This window comes from Rhinolophus ferrumequinum, chromosome 12 (genome assembly GCF_004115265.2).
Source record: "Rhinolophus ferrumequinum isolate MPI-CBG mRhiFer1 chromosome 12, mRhiFer1_v1.p, whole genome shotgun sequence".
NCBI lineage: Eukaryota > Metazoa > Chordata > Mammalia > Chiroptera > Rhinolophidae > Rhinolophus > Rhinolophus ferrumequinum.
Genome location: NC_046295.1, coordinates 71,672,376 through 71,692,427, shown reverse-complemented (window position 1 = coordinate 71,692,427; position 20,052 = coordinate 71,672,376). Strand labels below are relative to the sequence as shown.

Genomic DNA, 20,052 nt, shown 5'->3' with positions numbered 1-20,052 from the left:
TTTAAATAAAAATTTCTCTGAGTAAATAGTTGTTTGTAACCTATTCGAATAGCTTAAGAACTAATACTTATTTTAAAAATATCTTCAGAAACCCATTATATTTTACTGTCTGCGTGCTATTAACTATTATTATACACTGTGAAATATCTTGGCTACTAGTCTCAGTCATTAAGTGGTATAAAGAATGCACAGTATGTTGGGCACATACTAGCCAATGAGCTTGGGAAGACGCTGTTAAACTTAGGGTATCTTTATAGATGTAGATCCTTTGTCTTTCACGTACTGATATGTTGATGCTGAAAGAGGAAGGGGTCAGCCCTTTGGAACCACAGTTGCTTAACCTGTACTATTAGGAAGCACCTTCCGTTTCACAAATGGCTTTGAATCTGAGCAACCTGGCATTCTTATTGGTCCGTAAACTGGCCGGTGACATTTGTATCACTTCCTCTTTGAGGCTCTAAGTTCACCTAGAGAAGTCTCAGGATATCTGCTTCCTTCCCCAGAGACACCCTTCATATCTGTCCTTAGCTGGATTACTCTGTCAATCCCAGCCTCTAAGTATCCCCTCCCCTCCAACCCATTTCCAACCTTATTTTAGAAAACCTTGAACCACCATGTATCCTGGTTCTCGGCTGAGTTTATTAGATGTGTGGAGCATTTTGACTCGGAACTCAAGTTGCATTATGTTTTGAATTTGAAAATAATAATTTTATCTCTTGTGTGAGGTGGCTCACCCTTGACCACCGAGGACCAGGAAACAACCACATATCCTAGCTGAAAAATCTCTTCTCCGACTTAGAGTAACAGTGCTTTTTGTTCCTTGCATTTCCCTGTCTCCAGATACCAATCAATCTCCACTTTTCTGCCTTGTGGATTCATTGCCCAATAGTCTGGAATTCTATCGCCTGGGAGGGAGGAAGCCTGGGAGCTCTTGGATGGGAGTGTGAGTGCAAGGGTTTGTTCCAAGTGGCCTCCCTTCCCAATGCTGGACAGGAAAAGAGTGCACTTTTACCGACTTTCTTTGGATGAGAGCCTGTTTCTTCCTGCTTAGTGTGTGGTTTTCGTGTTTCAGAAGTGGCACATCATGTCCTCCAGTCCCGGCTGGCTCCCTTGTGTGCTCTCCCTGGACCAGAGACAGAGGAGAGGCTGCGGTAGTCCACGTGCCATCTCTCCTGTCCAAGTTCCCTCTGGGGCACTTGCCCACACATGTTCCCTGGGGATTTTGAGACCCAAGCAGCCCCTGAATCCTTGGCTGGCTTCATTTCCCTTTGCCTTAACCCAAACAGGACAGGAACTCATTACTTGCTGTCATCCCACTAATCACACAGGCATACCCTCGACTTAAAAAGAGAAATAAATGATATAAAATCAATGAGTGATACCAGCAACATTCAACCTTTGAAGAACTGTCTTGAATTAATGGCTACCTTTTGCAGAGCCCCAGGTACCCGGCTCCGTGCTGAAATACTTGTACATACATTCTATTATTTTTATCCTCAAAACAGCTTGATGAAGATATTGTCCCCATTTTAGAGATGAGGACACTGAGGCTCAAAGGTTAAACTTTATCCAAAGTCAGAGCTGGGATCAAACATGGACTCGTGTAATGCCAAAGACTCAAGGTGTCTATATATGCACTTTCGTGGGACAGTGCCTGCCTCCACGCCCCCATGTACACACCACCAGCAGCAGTCATTTTCTATGTAGATCACAGCTTTTCAAGACTGTCTAAGTCCATTTGCTTAGTGAGACTTTGTGTTCAGTCCAAGTAAGGGGAGTAGTTAGGAAGTTTGTAAACACAACGTGTTATATAATACGCTGGCCCAAACGGTAGGAAACCTGGTGCCACAGATCTTGATCATAATCTCCCTTAATCATCATAAAAACTCTGTGTATAGGCAATATTTTTACTCCCATTTTACACGGAAGGAAGCTACCAAGAGTTAAGTAAAAATCACACTGCTAAGAAGTTGTGGAGCTAGAATGTGAACCCAGGTCTGACTCCAAAGCCCAGCTTTGAACCACTATATTGTACCATCTCTAGTTAGGTACTATTTTAATACAATATTGCCATTTTGCAGGTGGGGGAATTGAGGTTTATAGAAAATTTCCTATTATGTCTTTAGTGCCTTGCACATTGCCTGGCACAAAGTGCACAATAAATATCTGTTGAACTGAATTAATTGCCCAAAACAGGGCACAGGATCCAAGCCCAGGCCAATCTCTTTCCAAGAGATGCCCTTTTGGTGCCTGTCATGGCATTTCACGGCAGTAGCTTCTCCATAGCAGATGATGAAATCCAAGGTCTCTCAAAAATTGTTAGGAAGAGAAAATATGTGGCTGAAGTGATAATGTTTCTGATGTGTTACTTTGCCTTTGAGAGAAAAGTATGAAGTCCAAGCAACTCAGTCGCCTCTGGCAACTTCCTTTCTCAGAGAATTTCAGAGCTTTCTCTGAGGCCACAAGTAGCAATGAACCAAAATTGGCCAATAAACCACCTTGAATGCCAATAAATAGAAAGAAAGAATGCATGGGCAGGTCCATTTACAATTTGACCTCCCGCAGGTTTCCAGGATGTGAGCTGGCTCTGTCTGGACCCACCACCGGCCTCCAGTGGAGGCCCTAGAAGCTCCAGGTGACCGGTGCTGCTTTTGTTCTAGGACTATGCATTTGTCAAGGTGATTGCTTTGACCACTAGAGCAACCCTTGGGGTAGGTCAGGCAGGCAGGCAGGCCTTACAAGATCAAGTTCAAACCCATTAGCTAGGCATTCAAGGCCCCTCATTAACTCTCAGCTTTGAGGCCTAGCACTCCCCAACTTCTGCTCCAGCCACACCAGGCTATTATCTGTCCCTGAGTGTGACATTCTCCCTCATAGCTCTCCATCTTTGTACTCGCTACACACGCTGCCTGAGATGACTTTCTCCCCATGTTTCACCTGGAAAATTCCTTCTCCACTACCCGCGTCATGTCTGCGATGAATTAGAATCTCTGGAGGGAGAGCCTCTGGGGAAGCTATGCTTTTAAAAGGCTCCCTGGACAATTTGGGTGATCAGCCAGCTTTGAAAACGACAAGTGTAAACACATATACACACCCTTCCCTCACACAGGTTTTATCACTTCGCAACTTGGATGGGGAGGTGGCACAGAACAAAAGGGGATAAAACATGGTGAGAAAAGACTGGAAGGATAGAGGGGAGGGAACAGGATCTGTCCCGCAGCTGTTCCTTGGACGGGTTTGGAACTTCCCTGGAGAAAAGATGTAGAGGCACAAGTTCATGAAAATGTCTGAGAAGGACTTCGTGACAATCTGAGTACGAGCAGAGTTAGGGGGCCCAGGGGACCGAGACGGGAACAGAGGAACTCCTCTCCCAAACCCAAATGGATGCAAACTTTGGGAGCATGTGATGGTAGCTGCAGCCGCAGCTTTCTCCAAACAGCTTGGCGGCAGCAGAATGACCGGTGGGAACCAGAGGAAGCGAGCAAGTTCTAGGCAGACGTTACTGTGTATGGCAGCCATGAGAATGGCACCTTGCCGACTTTCTACCACAGGGAATGTAAGCAGCTAAAGACCCTAGCGGCTGACTTTGAATTCCATTCCACAAGTCCTCCAAGGCCACACCTCACAATGGCTGATATAAGTGGGGAGAGGGGACACAGCACACCGCTCTGGGGAGACACACAGCTCTTACGCTGGCTGATTTGACCCTGGCTTACCAACTTTGAATCGAACAGATAGTTCCACACCAATGCTCAAAGCAGCATTATTCACAAGAGCCAGAGGTGGAAAGGACCCGACTGTCCGTCGGTGGATCAGTGGAAAAAACAAAATGTGGTATACAGGTTTCCCCCGCTATCTGAAAATAGAGCGTTCCTATGAAACCTTTCGTGAGCAGGAATGGCATAAAGCAAAGTGTATTCTTTGCTTTCTGAAAGGTTGCGTTGTGCAACTTCACTTTTACGAAAGACCTACGTTAGTACCTGTTTTCACTAACCAAAGGAAATCCAAAGAGGATTTTCGCTTTTACATAAAAGCTGTTACCATACTGTGTTTCCCCGAAAATAAGACCTACTCGGACTATCAGATCTAATGCGTCTTTTGCAGCAAAAATTAGTGTAAGACCCGGTCTTATTTTACTATAACATAAGACCCGGTATTATTATATTACATTACATTACATTACATTACATTACATTACATTACATTATATTATATTATATTATATTATACCGGGTCTTATATTAATTTTTGCTCCAAAAGACACATTAGAGCTGATCGTCCGGCTAGGTCTTATTTTTGGGAAAACAGGGTGCTAATGTAGGTCTTTCGTAAAAGCGAAGTGGCCTAACTCGAACTTTTGGAAAGCAAGGGATTACCCATATGCATTCAATGGAATACTACTCAGCAACAAAAAAAAAATAAAGAAATTTTTATACATGCTACAAAATGTATGCATCTTCAAAACATCGTGTTAAGTGAAATAAGCCAGATACAGAGGACAAAAACTGTATGAGTCCACTTATACAAGGCACCTAGAATAGGCAAATTCATAGAGACAGAAATTAGAATAAAGTTTACCAGGGGGTGGGGGCATGGGGGTGGAGGGGAGCTAAGGAATTATTGTCCAATGGGCACAGCATTCACGCTGATTATTATGATAAAAGTTTGGGTATAGACAGTGGGGATGGCTATACAACATCATACATATATTTAGTGCCACTGAATTATACACGTACAAGTGATCAAAATGACAAATATTATGCTATGTATAGTTTCCCACAATAAAAAAAAAAACACAAAAATTGGACCATACCATTGAAAACAATTTTTTTTTTTTCTTTTACTTTGGCTCACGAACTCCCCAGAAGCTTTGCCAAACCTTCCTGGACTGCACGACCATGTAAGATGCTTCCACCCACCCTTCTCTCCCTCTCTTTTACTTGGGGTCAGACTTGCATCTCGGTCAGATGGCTCCCCAGCCTTCCCCGGTTCCCTCCCAGTTTCCTTTCACACAGGAAGTTCCTTCGTACAACCTATGCACACTTCATCTCGTCCCGGCACCTGCTTCTCTAAGGACCAGGATTCACACACAGGGCAAATGAAGCTCCTTCGCTGATTCACTGGCACATGTGAGGACCCTCCCTGGACATTCTCGGAATAATTACCAGGACATACAGAGCCACAGCAGGCTAACACACTCCAAAAAGATTTTATTGAATTCAATTTCCAAAAGCACAGACACTTGAGACAATTTCAATAGGACCCTGAATTTTTGCAGGGCTGTTTTTGGCTACTGTAAAACACACACACACACGTACATACACACACACAGACACACACACACCAGAGTGGCCCTGCTATAAGGTCTCCTTGAGGAATGGATAGTTTTAGAAGGCACTGACCAGTGACAGGGGTGGGGCCTGCCCTTCCTCAGGCAGCCAGCTCAGCTATAGCCCTATCCAAGGGGTCCACAGACCAGTAGTTGTCATCCCAGCCAAGGAACCAGCCCACAAAGGACGGAGGCTCGAAGCCTTGCTTCACCACGGTGATGGGGGTCCGCCTATCACGATTAGCTGGGTCCGTCTCGATATACCGCTTAGCTGCAGACACACATGGAGGAGAAAGAAACCCGGGAATCCTTAGTGCCTCCCTCACCAGGGAGAGGCGGTTCAGAGCAGGAGTTGCCTACGATGGTTTTTGGTCCTACTGCCCTAATGCCCAGTCTCTGCACTGGACACCACTGTGCCCTGAAGGCAATGGCACCCGCATGTCTCCCCCACCACCTTGCCCAGGAACACGGGAAGGGGCAGGGGTCACAGTTTAACCTCCTGCCTCACAAAGCTTATATCATTTCTCTCTATTAGACAATATTAAAGAACCAGCGTTGGGGTTCCCGGCTCCCAAATCAGATCCATTCAGGTCCCAGGGACCGGCCTGCCAACATCTAAACCCTGATGAGTTCAGTCCTTGGGTACTCTGGGAACTTGAAGCAGCTTCTGTCTGTTCCTTCCTTTCCCTGGCATGACCTAAGGCTTTCTGAAGGAACTGAGCTGTTTTTTCACACCCCAGGTGGGGCTCACGAGGAACTGACAATAAATGAGGAAGTCTCCACACCACTGTCAGGAACCCTTAGCCTTGTACAGGGAGCTGCGCCCACCCCACCACAAGAAACAGACCACAGGCAGATGTGGGTCCTCACCAGAAGTCAAGGTTTCTGTCTTCTCCTCTTCTTGAGAATCCTTCCCAACCCACACATAGACCTGGAGGTGAGATGTGAAATAAAAAGAGCATGAGGAGTGCTGGCCAAACTCGCCGCTGGAGGAGTGGGGAGGTCCCAGGTGCTGGACTGGACAAATCCTCAGCTGACAGAGCTCATGGGTGACACCGAGAAGGATTTGGAACAGACGATGCAAACGAGTAACCTCCAAGCATGTTCTGTTTGCCCACTCACCACCCTAGGTTGGTCTGCAATGTCTTCTTAGACAAATTTCTTCGCCAGCTCATTACATTATTTCTAGATTTCCGACTTCTCTTGAAAACCTGGAGGATCTGGCAACCATGAGCCTTTACCTTGACGGGAATGAAGCTAAGCAGCATTCCCCTGGAGGCCCCTGGAGACGGGAAGTTCCAGTTCCCCTCAGACGCCACCGTCCTTCCTGTCTCCCCATCTCAGCCTGCTTCACTCACTGACACCACCAGTCAGGTGCCTTGAGCATGAAACCCCGCTCTAGAAGTTCATGAATTATCCCGTTAAGGGTAGTTACGGGTTCAATAAGTGAGTGGCCAAACACATGCTCATGGGTTTATTCAACCAACAACTATGCACTGAGAGTCTGCTACGTGCCAGTCTCTGTGTGTCTGAGCCAACTAAAGCTTGGCATCAAAACAATTCACCACCACTGCCACCATTTTGAGTCTTATTACGCATCTCGTTACACCAAAAAATTGACTCAGCGGATTTTTCTGTATCATCTATTTTTAGGTTTCTCTGAAATATTTTAAAGGGCGCCTGTCATTGATAAAACAGTATTAGACAATAAAATGCCATTTCATCACTCCTATTTACAAATGTGTTCCCTACTGCACTGCTCTCCCCCACGGCAGGTATTCTGTCTACTTTGCTCATCAGAGGGTTCCCAGCACTGCAGCGTTTTGCCTGGAAGACACTTCATACATGTTGGCGGAGTGAATGAATAAACAGATGAACAAACAGATTCAGTAGCCAGTGCAGCAATTAGTGATGCTAGCTGCATGGCTCAAGCTGCAAGCATTTTGGTGCCCATCTCCCAACTGGGGACCCCAAGAAGCAGCCCTGAGGATAGATGGGAGTCGTGTGCCTGCTATCTAGAGCCCTGACAACTCTGGAAGAAGCCAAATTGATAGCAGGGGTTATTGACTGCCACCCCCACGAGACTATGCGGGCAGGGAAATGTCTTCTTTATTTACTACTCCGTTCCGAGCATCTAGAACAGTGCCTGCCTCAAAGCAGGTGCTCAGTTAATGTTGGCTGAATGCACGAATCGCATTTCCCCTGCCATGAAGACATGGTGGCCTTCCCTAGGGTGAAGCAGAGAGAACCCAGATGCACGTCAGAACTTCCGGGTGACCGTGCACAGTTACCCTGCATGTGATATGCTGTTAGGTTCAGTTTCCTTTACCAACAGATTTAAAATAAGAATTCATACTCCCATAAAGGCCCGGGAGGGAATGCTCATCATCTGATCTGCATTTCCATGGTGTGTTGCAATTTGCAAGGTGATTTAATCTGCATCTCATCTTGTTGGACTATGCAAGGTAGGTTTTTGCAGATGAGGAAAATGGAGGCTCAGAAAGGAGAAGTGTCATGCAGCATGGGCTTTTCCAGCAACATCTGGCACTACTTCTTTTAAGTCTTTCTGTCAACAACCTTAGTGCGGGAAGTCTAGGTGCTCCCACTCCTTCAGGCCAGAGAGCCTTTTACCTTCAGTCCTTCACTCACCTGGTCCCAGGTGTCCAGGAGCATGACATCGTCAGTGGCCAGGTCTTCCTGCATGAGCTCGCCAGGGACCTCTTCGATCTGGGAAGGAACCCAAGAGCTTAATGAAAGCGCAGCTGCCAGTGCTCTTGCTCCCAGGGTAGGCTCCCCACCAGGGAGTTGCAGAGCTGGCTCCGGCCTGCAGGGGACTCCTTCCACCGTGCTGCACCCTCAGATCTGTTTCTCCCTGCCCCTGCTGCCAAGGGCCCCCTCCCTAGAACACGCCTCCCCAGGGGAAAGCAGGGGCTTACCACAAAACGTCCGATCTTGTTGGTACAGGCAAAGAGACGAGGAGGGTGGGCATCCATTTTCTTGTCCTTCAGCCTTGGGGACGTGCGGTAGGCAGCCTTCCCACCCAGGGCTTCCCAGAAGCTGTCTGTGAGGGGAGGGCACACCAGTTGCCAACTGACATCACTGCCTCCCTAGCACTTCTCATCAGATGCTGGAACAAACCCTGACTTAGAGCAAACAACTGCTTTCAATCCCCACCCATCATCTTAAAATCCCAGAGGGCCAAAGAGGAAAGGAGCCTGAGAGATTCAAAGGTGATGAAATACAGCCCAGAGAGGGCACACTTGGTATTCGACACATAGCCAGGACTACTTCTGGTTTGAGACTGACGACAGCACTGTGGGATGGGGATAATTATCCCCTCTCAACAAATGAGGTGATTGGGGCTCAGAGAGGGTAAGCAACTCACTCATTATCACACAGCTAGTGAATGGTAAAGCAGGGATACAAATCTTGTCAGACTCCAATCCCCTTATTCTTTCCACTATGCCTGTTTTGTCCACATGAGACTATTTATATTTAAATTCATTAAAATTAAACAATTAAAAATTCATTTCCTGTGCTCGCTTCGGCAGCACATATACTAAATATTCATTTCCTCATTCTCACTAATTCCCACCAGTCACATTTCAAGTGCTCATTACCCACACATTGACTAGTGGCCACCAAATTGGACCTGGCAGATAAAGAACATGTCCATCCTCTCCAAAGTTTCCACTGGACATGTTGCTCTAGACCGAGCTAGTCTTCCCCAGGTCTGCTAAGCATCAAGCAGGAAAGAGTGGGCTTAAAAGTAAGAGCATAGAGACTGAGCGCTAGCCTAAGGAAGATGTTCCTGACCTCTATTCTGGAAACAGAGGTGGCCTGCGCCACTTTGTGCATGGACATTCTACAGATTAGAAGAGACTGCTTGCTGTCCCTGCGAGGCTGTTAGTCCTGCCCACTGTCTTCCAAGGCTTCCCAGCAAATGACCACCTCCTCCAGCAGCTCTCCCTGACTGCCCCGGCCCAGACTGAGCTCTCCTTTCTCTACCTTCTAGAGGCCTCCCGCTCACTCACCATAGCCCTCATTTTCATCCAACCCACTTTTATTTAACACACATGAGAGGACAGGCATTGAGGAGAGATGAGGACAGAGCACCACCCCATCCCCCAAGCAGAAGGAAGGAAGGGAAACCTGACAGCTGCAGCCCCCAAAGAGCAGCAGGCCCCTCTGGCCCTCGCTCCTACCTGGCTCGCTGCCTTCTGCCACCTGCACAGGTTGGGCCCGCAGCACCTTGAGCAGCTCCTGGGCCCCGGTCTTCTCTGCCTCACTGGCTCCTGCACCGACCCACAGGTAGGCGGCCGAGGGGGTTTTCAAGACAAAGGCATCGTTGGAGTTCAGTGCACCAGCCTTAGGGAGTATCTGGAAGGACAGTGCTCGGTTATTTAGAAAATGACCAAAATCCCTCAGCCCTCTTCTCACAGCCCAGGAGACACTACAGCAGGACAAGCTTAGGTGGGGACTTGGAGAAGCACACCCTAACCCAGCTGAGGGCACAGACATGGGACACTGAGGGGCTTAGTTGACTTCCATGAGTCACTAATGCCCTGTGGCTAGCCAAAGTGATTCTAGAATTCTGGGATGCATTAACAGAAGTTGAGTGCCCAGAATAAAGGAGGTGATAGTCCCATTCTCCTCTAAGCTGCTCAGGCCATCCTATAGGAGTATGTTCAGATCTGTACCTTCCACCATAAAAGGGATAGCCAACTGGAACATAATCCAGACTGGAAGTGTCCAGACTGTGGAGAATGGACTACCGGTGAGTAGTGGGCTGCCCATTAAGGAAGATGTACAAGGGCCACTGGGCATCCTTGAAACAAGGGGAAATGTAAACCATACAATCCTGCTGCCAGGGTACGAAGGTATAAAAAGTTGCTTGTTAACCCCTCACCCAATTGCACCCAATCCTATGCCCAGAGATCTACCCATCAAGCCGGGAGGTTTCAGGGAGGCCACGTTCCTCCTGGGGTCACTGCCTGAGTGTTAGTTACCTCGACGGCTCGGGTGGCTCCAGAGCTGCTGGCCCGGACCTGGAAGAGGCGGGTACCGGCGGGGGCCGTCTGCCCACCCTCACGGGAGGTGCCACCCTTATAGATGATCATGGGCTTCCCGCCAAACAGGCTCATGAGGTGGGCAGGCTCCTTGCCTTGGACCACACGGCTCTGGCAGGGAGATGGGAGAGCAAGTCAGGAAGTGGGGGCAAAGGTCCTTTGATGTGGCACCAGCCTCACCCCCCTCCCTGGCCACCACGGCCCAGACCCACCCCCAAACAAGCGTGATCAGACCCACACAGATCACGCGTGTATCTGTGGGTGGCGTGGAGCCTGACCCCACGGCACCCAGGGCCTGGGCAGGGAACAGCGAGTTCCAGGAAGCTTGGAGACGCTGCTAATTGCCCGTGTTCCCCTGGGTGCTGCCTCAGCCGCTCTCCCTTCCCAAAAGGACCTTCCTTGCTGACCCTGTGTCTAGTCCAAGAACCAAGAGAGCCCATGTTTGCAAATATTCCCTTAAATGGAGGCACAGGGATTGTGCATGGACGTGCTTCCAGGATGGTGACATCAGCTCCAGGCACGAAAGCCAGCGGATTGGTGAGAAGAGAGCCTTCCAGATCTGGAGAGACCCCTCCCACACAGCCAGTGCACCCCAGAGGCAGGCTGCAGTCAGGGGCCTGGCGGTGGGAGGGAGTGCGGCAAGGAGATCTGTGCCAAGATATATTGTACCTGCTTCTGCCCGTGTGCCACCCGGACCCCAGTCGTGGCTCGAGAGCTAAATCTCGAAGCAAATGTCGTGTGTGTGTTTGGGGTGTTGTGGTCACTTCCCAGCATGACCCAGCACTGCGGGGTTAGAGTTCAGATCCCAGCACCACCCTGATGGTGAGAATTTGGGCACATGCCTCAACCTCTCAGGTTCTTCGTCTATAAAATGGAACCAAGAATGCTACTCCCAAGGCCATTGTTGGGATCAAATGAGCTAAGGCAGCAATCATCCCACTCAGTACCTGGCACCCAGGGGACACCCGTGTCACAAAGGTCAGAGCACCAACCTTGGATCTGAATCAAGAGCCCCACCCACTCCAAGGGTAGGACAGGGGAAGGAGAACTGTGTCTTCTTCCCTCTCAACTTTCCAACCAGGCTCTGCTGCCCTCCCGGGCCCTACACTATAGCCAGAATGACCTTTGAGATCCATGAATCCCCTCATGTCAGATTTATCCTTTAGCAACATCCCCTTGTTCTCAGGATCAAGGTCAACATCGTCACCATGGCTTCTGGGTGGTCTGACCCTCTGAGCACCTCTCCAGACTCCTATCAAGGCACCCATGGCACCCTTGCTCTAACACCCAGTGCTCCCTCCCACCTCAGGGCCTTTGCATATACTCTTCCCTCTGCCTGGAATGCTTTCCTTCACTCTTTGCCTGGCCAACCCCTACTCATCTGATTGGCCCCAGATGAAAAGTCCCTTCCTTGGGGGAAAGAGGGCTTCTCTAATCCTATTAGATCCTACTGGAGAATCTATGTCCTTATACGTAACACACACGTATAAGGAGCCTATTAGGGGAAAGGCACAGCTCTAAATGCTTTACCAATGTTAATGCTTTATCTGCACAGCCCTCCTGTCAGATAGGGGCTGTTACCCCCCGTTTGAGAACACAGAGGCATAGAGTCTAAGTGACTTGCCCACAAGTGAAGATGGGATTCAAACCAAGCAGACTGCCTCCATGTCCACGTTCCGCCACGCTGCCTCTCCGGCTTCTATCCCACAGCGTCTTATCAGTTTGACTCACTGCACACATCTGTGTGTGACCTGACCTCCAGTGCGTGATTATGCACGCGTTTGTGTGCACGTTTGCTGAACGTCTTTCCCGCTTGACTGTAACCCCCATCAGGGCAGGGGTGGGGCTGTGTACTCGTGGGGCTGCAGACACAGTGCCAGCACATGGGAGCCCTCATAAATGCTTGTTGGGTGGACAGATGGACAGATGGATGGGTGGAGAGGTGAAGAGTCAAACAGATGAGTGAACAGATGGACAAGGCCCAGGGTATGACCCAGAGGGGCAGCAGGTGGGGCTCACCTGGACAGGGGTACCTCCCAATTCCTCATCCAGCTGGGCGCTCAGGATGGCAGACGCAGCAACCTCATCCTGGGTGGACTGGGCGCCCTGCCTGGAAGAGGAAGTGACACTCAGCAGTGGCTTTCACACGTACTTCTCAGTCTCGCCTTTGCCCTGGGCCTGACAAACCCACAAACCTCAAGATTACAGGAAGTGAAACTGACGCATAGAGAGGGCAAGGGAATCTCTGAAGAGCAACCACAGCCAGGAACCAAACCAAAATGCCACACCGCCAGCTTAGCATCAGGCCTTCTCATAGAGAACTGAGCAACACCAGAGGACTTCTTTCTCCTAAATGTGCCCCGTTTTGGCTCATCCCAGGCTGGGCAGCCACGAGAGAAGGTGCTCTGAGACACAAGCCCAAGAGGCAGAAAGGTGGCCGGGACATTGCCCAGGGTGGAAAGGCAGGTCAGGGAGTAGCAAGTGCGACGTGAGGACACCAGTTGGAAAAGGCATCAGTCAGTTTAGCCTCATGTGGACACGCGCGGAGAGGTCTGCATGGGTGTTCCCCAAAAAGCCAGTGGTGACAGCCCTGAGGGGGGACATTTGGGAGAGGGTGGCTTTCTGTCCACCTTTTCCTAGACTGTCTAAATTCTCATAACCAATGTGTTACCGGATATAAGCCAACAAAATGTGACAAATCAATGTGCTGATGCAGCTAGTTAAGAAAGACTGAGGAACTGTCACAGATTAGATCCGACATGATGATTGGATGCCACTAAGGAGATGTGATGACTAAACGGCATGTGGGATTCTGGCTTAGATCCTAAACCAGAAAAAGGGTATCAGTGGGAAAACTGGGGAAACTCAAGTAAGGGCTACAGATTAGTAAACAGTATTGTGTCCTGGTTCTGATGATTGTATCATAGTTCAGTTTGATGTGAACATAAAGGCAACTGTGTAAAGGTTATACGGGAACTATATGTACTATTTTGCAACTTTTCAAGAAGTCTAAAGTTTTTCAAAATAAAAACTTTAGGGCCGGCCCAGTGGCTCAGGTAGTTGGAGCTCCGCGTTCCTAATGCTGAGGTCGCCAGTTTGATTCCCACATGGGCCAGTGAGCTGCGCCCTTTACAGCTAAGATTGTGAACAACAGCTCTCCCTGGAGCTGGGCAGCCATGTGCCACCATGAGAGGCCGTGTGTTGCCACCCGGGGTGGGATCCAAATTAAAAATGTACTGAGATACATTTTATAACTATTAGGTTGGTGCAAAAGAATTGCGGTTTAAAAGGTTAAAAATAACTGCAAAAACCCCAATGACTTTTGCACCAACCTAATACACGGTTGACAAATATCCAAAAGGTGGATAAGACAGTCGATACTGGGGAGGCTACTAGGAAATGCTCTCCCTTGTTGCTGAAAATGCTACAAACCTTATCTAGGGAACCTGGGCACTATCCATCAAAATGACAAGCGATCCGACTTCTGAGACTTACGCTACAGACACATTCAACATGACATTTCCTTAAAGTTCCTAATTGCAGCGATGCTTGTAATCATCAACAAGCATCTCACAAAGATTCCAAGACTGCGCCAGCAGGGAATCTGTTAAACAGTGTGGAATATTATGCAGCTGTAAAAAAAAAAAAAGAGCAAGGAAGTTCTCCGTGTGCTGACACAACTGAGGGATAAGTGAGAAAAGTAAAGTGCAGCACAACACACAAAGCAGACTATCTATTGTGTAAGGAAGGGAGAGAACTAGGGATATGAGTCATATTTGTTTGTTTGCATAAAGAATTACTGCACAGATACACAAAAAACTAATAAAAGCGGTTACCCACGAAGGGTTGGGGTTTGGAGAACATGTTGGAGACGGATGCGGTGAGAACAAGATTTCTCAACAGATACCTTTTTATCCTGTTTTTGTTTTTTAATTACATGAATGCATTATCTATTTTTAAAGAGTTACAAGTAATTTTTAATTAGGAAATGGGTGGGAGGGTAAATACCTGGGTGTTCAGTAGTTCGAGAGGAATGGTGGAAGAGATTTTCTGCTTGTTTGTTTCTCCCTACTCCCTCCCTATTCACATCTCCTACAACAGCCACGCAATGTTTTATAAGAATAGTTTAAAAGTCCTTGTAAGAAATAAGACAAGGGGTGTGGGGACCGCTGCTGCTTGCGGGCTTCGAAGCCCGCCGCCGCCATGGACCTGTTGGGGGACCTGCTGGAGCCTGAGCGCTCGCCGCGCCCGGCTGCAGGGAAAGAAGCTCAGAAAGGACCCCTGCTCTTTGATGACCTCCCTCCAGCCAGCAGTACTGACTCAGGTACAGTCTCCAGGCTCTCCCAGGGTCAGGGGGACCTTTGCTTTTTGACAATCTCCCACCAGCCAGCAGTGGCGATTCAGGTTCTCTTGACACCTCCATACCCCCGATGGTAAAGAATGAAGGAAAAGGAACAAAGAGAAAAAACCTCTGAAGAAGAGAAGAATGGCAGCGAAGAGCTTGTGGAAAAGAAAGTTTGTAAAGGTGTTAGACTCTTTGAAAACAAATGTAGTAGACTTGGCATTTTAAAACCACCCAGAGGAAAAACACGCTCCGCTCTCTGACGTGACTTGAAAAGAAAAGACTCTGACAAGTGGTGGTGCTCAGTGGGTAAGAGCCCTTCCCAGCAGATGCTATCCCACCTCGGGCCCGCACACGCTCAGACGGCCTGTTGACTCCTCCAGCCCTGCTGCATGCTCGCCGTCAGGACAGTGCCCCCGCTCCGCCCCACAGCCCGCGGCCCCAATCCTCACCAGGTGTAGATGATCTGGCCCTGACGACTGCCGTGACGGTAGTTGTACAGGATGATGTAGCTGTCCCCACCGTAGAACTGCCCATAGGTGGCGGGGTCCACTGGCACCTTGTTGGAGCCTTCAATTCTCCAGATCTGCCAGAGCAACGCTGGGCTTAACAGGGTAAGGCCCCCCACCACCCCCAACTCAGGCCAGCTTGGAAACCACTTTGTGGTTCCATAATGGGACAAGAGTTTCATAAGTGACTCCACCTGAGCTCAGGCTGAAGTTAAATAATTTGTCCAAATCACAGAGCCACTCAATTCAAATCCAGGTATCCTGCTGAGGATCCTTACACCAAACCCCTGCCCCACCCACCCCCTGCTTCCTCCTTGGAGGGATCAGCGTAGGGACTGGTAGCTGCATGGCGGTATATAATGTGCGTTTAGCAAGCATAACACAGTGAGGGCTGAGGGCACAAATCAACATGTGACCTGGAACCAAATCAGCCTCTACCTCCTTAAAGGTTGTGTGACCTGGGACAACTTGCTTAAACTCTTTGAACCTCAGTGTCTTCATCTGAAAAATGGGAATAGTAAGAGTACCTCGAAAGGTTGTTGTGAGGATCAAGTGACTTTATTCATGAAAGTCTAGCACAGAGCCTGGCATAGGTTGATAGCTCTGGAGGTGGCAGCAACTCTTATTATTAGAATTATTGTTATTACTAATATTACCATTATTGGTATCATTATTGAATTGTCTGGACTATATAGCTCACCTCCAGAAGCAGGGCCATCACTACAGGACCTCAGAATGACCCCTGCTGGTAGATCTCTTTGCAGAGCTATGGTGACGTGACTTTCCCAGGTGGTCATGAGGCCCTGCAGCGCCACCTGATGGTGCTGCAGAGACATTGAGCCCTCCAAGTCCCAGAAAACAAGCCCAAAATCTCTGGACGTTGAAAAATTTTGAACATGATGGACTGGAACTAAACCCCATTTTACAGGTCAGGAAAGTGAGACTCAAAGAGGTTAAATAACTCACCCAAGGTCACACAGCCAGGCTGCCAGGGCTCTCTCCACACTGCCCTACCCTGAATATTTTCACTGCATCCTCCCCTCCCACTCAAGTAATGAATGAAAGAATGAATAATCCCAATGACATAAACGATAATACATAAAAATTAAGCCTTTTGCTATTTCTATCATGTTGGAATGGAATCAATGTTTGCCTGAAACAGAGTCCACCTCATAAATATCTCCCGCACACCACCCCACTCTTCTCCATCTTCACTGTGAACTTCCTGGTCTCGAGGTTGTCATCTCTTCCCTAAACTATTACAACAATCTCCTCATGGAGTCTCTACCTTCATTTTCCTGCCTCTAATCCATTCTCACAAAGATCTTTGAAAGCACAGAACTGAGCCTGTCACATTTCTGCTTTTAAAGAAAGAAAAAGAAAAAACCGCTTACTAGCACCTGCTCATCAGAGGCTCAAGTCCACAACCTTGGACACAGCACTCAAGGCCCCTCCTTGAGGAGGCGCCCCAGCAAAGCTCCCGGGACAGTTTCCTGCCTGGAGGGCCCACTCTTCCTCTCTGGCAGCAAACTCCTACTCATACTCTGAGGCCCAACCGAAGTGTCTCTGTGAAGACTACCCCATCCACCCAACCCTCAGCCCCTGCTGTCCTCCCTCTGCTCCCATGATCCCTGTGCTTGCCTCCCATCTTCACTGACCACACAGGTCTGAGCAACCAGCTGTGGTCACCTCCCCTCCCAGACCAGACGCTCCTCACAGGCAAAGTGGGTTCTGAGACACTTGGCACAGGGCCTAGCAGGTAGTAGGTGCTTAGAGTATGTTGATTGTAAAAATTAAGAGAAAAGAACCTCATTCACCAGTACTGTGGTCAAAACGTCATAGAAAAAAGTCCTTGGGGAAGAAAGCAGGAGGCCATGTGGCCATGCATGGGCCAGAGGGGCCTGGGAGGGAGCGAAGGAGGGGCCTGGGCACGCCCACCCCAGCCCCCCAGGTACCTGTTTCTGGCCTGTGCCATCATCATCCATGCCGTGCTGGGCGGCCATGGCAGTGGAGGTGTGCAGGGTGGCAGCGTCGAAGGGCACCCTCTCCACATTGGCGATGTGGCTGGAGAGGTAGGGCAAGCCCAGGCCGTCCGTCTGGTCTGGGTCCCGCCAGCTCTTGAAGAACTGCTTGAACAGCGGGGTCTCGCCACCCTCGGGAAGGATGGAGACCTGGAAGAGGAGGGGAAGAGCAGGATGTGGCTGGGCTCGGGTCCCCGTGAGGACAGGGACCGCCAAGCAGGGGTCCTCAGGGGAGCCTCAGACAGCCAGCCCACATCGAGGGTAGGACACCCACCCCACCCCAGCTGGACCCACTCTCCCTCTCCTACTTGGCTCCAGACTCACCTGAGTCTGCTTGGGGTAGTTCATCTTGGAGATGAAGTCGGAGGCCGTTTTGAGGGCAGCCTTCCTCTCCTCGGTGTTGGCCTGCCTGCCTATTGGCAGACGGAGAGTGAGGGGCTGGGGTTACTGCTGCGCCCTAATGCCCAATGGGCCAGAGCAAGTAGCAACCAAACCTCCCCCCTTATTCTGCTTAGACAATGGACAGCCAAGGCCAGAGACCGCTCCCCCACCGCCCCCGAGACGACCATTCCTGGAGCCCTTACGGTCTAGATGGGGTCCTGGCTGATCACAGCGACCGCAGCAACTGCTGCGGACAATTTACTGAGCGTGTGTTTTGTGCTCAGAACAATACATAGATTATTCCATTTAATCCGCGTACTGATACTATGTGACAAAGATCATTATCTTGTCCCCATTTCCATAAAAGGAAACCAGTGTCTCAGAGAGGTTAAGGAACTAGAGCAAAGACACTCGGCAAGTGGGAAAGCTGTGTCGGCCCCATCGCCTCTGAAGCCTACCCACCACGGGCTCCCTCTCTTCCCTAGGCCATCTGTCCACGGTGGGGGACTCCTCCCATTTCACAGTCTGACGTGTGTCCAGACTCTGCAAGCCCCCCTGTGCCTGGCCAACTCCTGGCAGCTGATGCCAGCCCTCAGACTCCAGCCTTCTTATTGCCAAGGCTGAGGGGCCAAGATGGTAACAGGAAGAGCCACGAGTGTTCCGTGTGTCTCTCACCGTCTCTGCCACCCCCTGTCTCCCCCCTTCCTCTGGACTAATAGAGCATGTGAGGAGATGCCCACGCATCCACTCCGAAACATCTGGGCCAAGGTTTCCCAGTAGCCTCCCGCAATAAGTACCCAAGACAGTCCACAAAGAGTTCCATGGAACCCGAGCACAGGGTTTCCCAAACAGAAACCAGATCACCTTTCTGAAAAGCGCCAACATGCATACGTTAGCAAGTTAAAGGCTATTACGAGTCCTGCAGTAAACAAACCTGTGAATATCATTTAACCCAGTGTTGTCCATAAACATATTTGACCACGAAGCTGTACATTTTTTTACGTACTTTTTTATATGATGCCAATTAGCTTCTCCGAGAACTGGTATTTCAACACATTTGGGAAACACTGATTTTAGTCCAAATTGGAAATCTGAGACCCAGAGAGATAAGTAAAGTACCCAAGATCACAGAGTGAGTCAATTGCAATTGCAAAGTCTGGGCTTTTAGCTCATGAGTCCTGATTTCCATTCAGGAGCCTGCCACTACCTCAGGGTACCTGGAATACACACTCCACCGTCTCTCCTGAGGCAAGAGCCTGCCAGGCTGCAGGAGCTCCCACCCAGGGTCCTGTCAGACCCTTCCCCAGTCCACGGTACCTTTCCAGACAAAGATTTTCCCATCTGTGCCATGGTCCAGGATAAAGCAGTCCTCTGACCGCAAGGCCCCCTGGGCGAAGGGGTTCTCATCAGCCACAAGCGACACCGACATGGAGCCCGCACTATTGGAGACCTGAGGGGACAAAGCAGAGAGAGCCCAGGGTGTGAGTGACTTCCACCACCTCGGCCTGCCCAGAGGGCACCCCCAAGCCAACACGTGGGTTGGTGGCATCCCAGCCCTGAAGGACACTGCAGAGTGTCCTGGACTTGTACCCTCAAGCTCTGAGGCACATTCAGGTTTTCTTTTCCCTTTTCTCTTTTGTCACAACCACATCTGTGACCACACACAAGTGCAACATGGAAACAGCACCCAGAAAGGGACGGGAGATAAAATGCAGGAACTCAGTTCGCAGAGGAGAAGGATTATGTAGTTGGCTAAGAAGATAGTCAATCTCACCAGTAAGGAAGTAAGTGAATAAATAAGTAAGTAAGTAAATAAATGTAAAAGATCTAAATGGGATGTGGTACCTTGGATTGGAATCTGGAATGAAAACTTGGAGAACTCTGAACAGTCTGTGGTTTAGTTAGTATCGTTGAACCAGTGTTACTTTCTGAGTTGTGACTAATGCACCTGGTTGTGTTGAGATATTAACGAGCAGCTGGATAGGAAAGGTATATGAGAACCCTCTGTGCTATCTTTGCGACTTTTCTGTAAACCTAGAAAATTATTCCAAAATAAGAAGTTCATTAAATTTTTTAAAAAGTGTACCATACTAGTCAAAATTCAAAGGAATGACATCCAGTGTGGACAAGGCTCTAGGTACATGGGCACTTTCAAACCCCTGGGGAGGGTAATTTGGGAGCCTTTGCAGAGTAGTTTAGTAATATCTATCAGAACTTTAAATAATGAATGTTCTATGCTTCCTGAGTACTTACTATGCGCCAGCACTAGTCTAAGCAATTAGTATACTTAATAACTTACATAATTATAGAACTCTTTTAATCCTTGCAACAACCCTATGATAGTTCTACTACTATCCCTATTTCACTCACAAGGAAACCAAGACAGAGAGGTTAAGCGACC

At 49.0% G+C, this 20,052-nt stretch overlaps 1 protein-coding gene across 4 annotated transcripts in view; it reads right to left on the bottom strand.

Annotated features, from left to right (window-relative positions):
* Window positions 1-5,190: 5,190 nt before the first annotated feature.
* The window catches only part of GSN (gelsolin), a 52,384-nt gene continuing 37,522 nt past the window's right edge, over window positions 5,191-20,052 (bottom strand). For all 4 annotated transcript variants that reach the window (XM_033122428.1, XM_033122429.1, XM_033122425.1 and 1 more), the window contains 11 exons: window positions 18,969-19,101; window positions 17,595-17,683; window positions 17,205-17,420; window positions 15,193-15,326; window positions 12,418-12,508; window positions 10,339-10,509; window positions 9,535-9,709; window positions 8,266-8,390; window positions 7,979-8,056; window positions 6,200-6,260; window positions 5,191-5,600 (listed from right to left, as the gene is read on the bottom strand). In XM_033122428.1, the coding sequence (XP_032978319.1) occupies window positions 5,431-5,600; window positions 6,200-6,260; window positions 7,979-8,056; window positions 8,266-8,390; window positions 9,535-9,709; window positions 10,339-10,509; window positions 12,418-12,508; window positions 15,193-15,326; window positions 17,205-17,420; window positions 17,595-17,683; window positions 18,969-19,101 (1,443 nt within the window). In that variant the 3' untranslated portion in view covers window positions 5,191-5,430. The remainder of the gene's footprint in view (window positions 5,601-6,199; window positions 6,261-7,978; window positions 8,057-8,265; window positions 8,391-9,534; window positions 9,710-10,338; window positions 10,510-12,417; window positions 12,509-15,192; window positions 15,327-17,204; window positions 17,421-17,594; window positions 17,684-18,968; window positions 19,102-20,052) is intronic.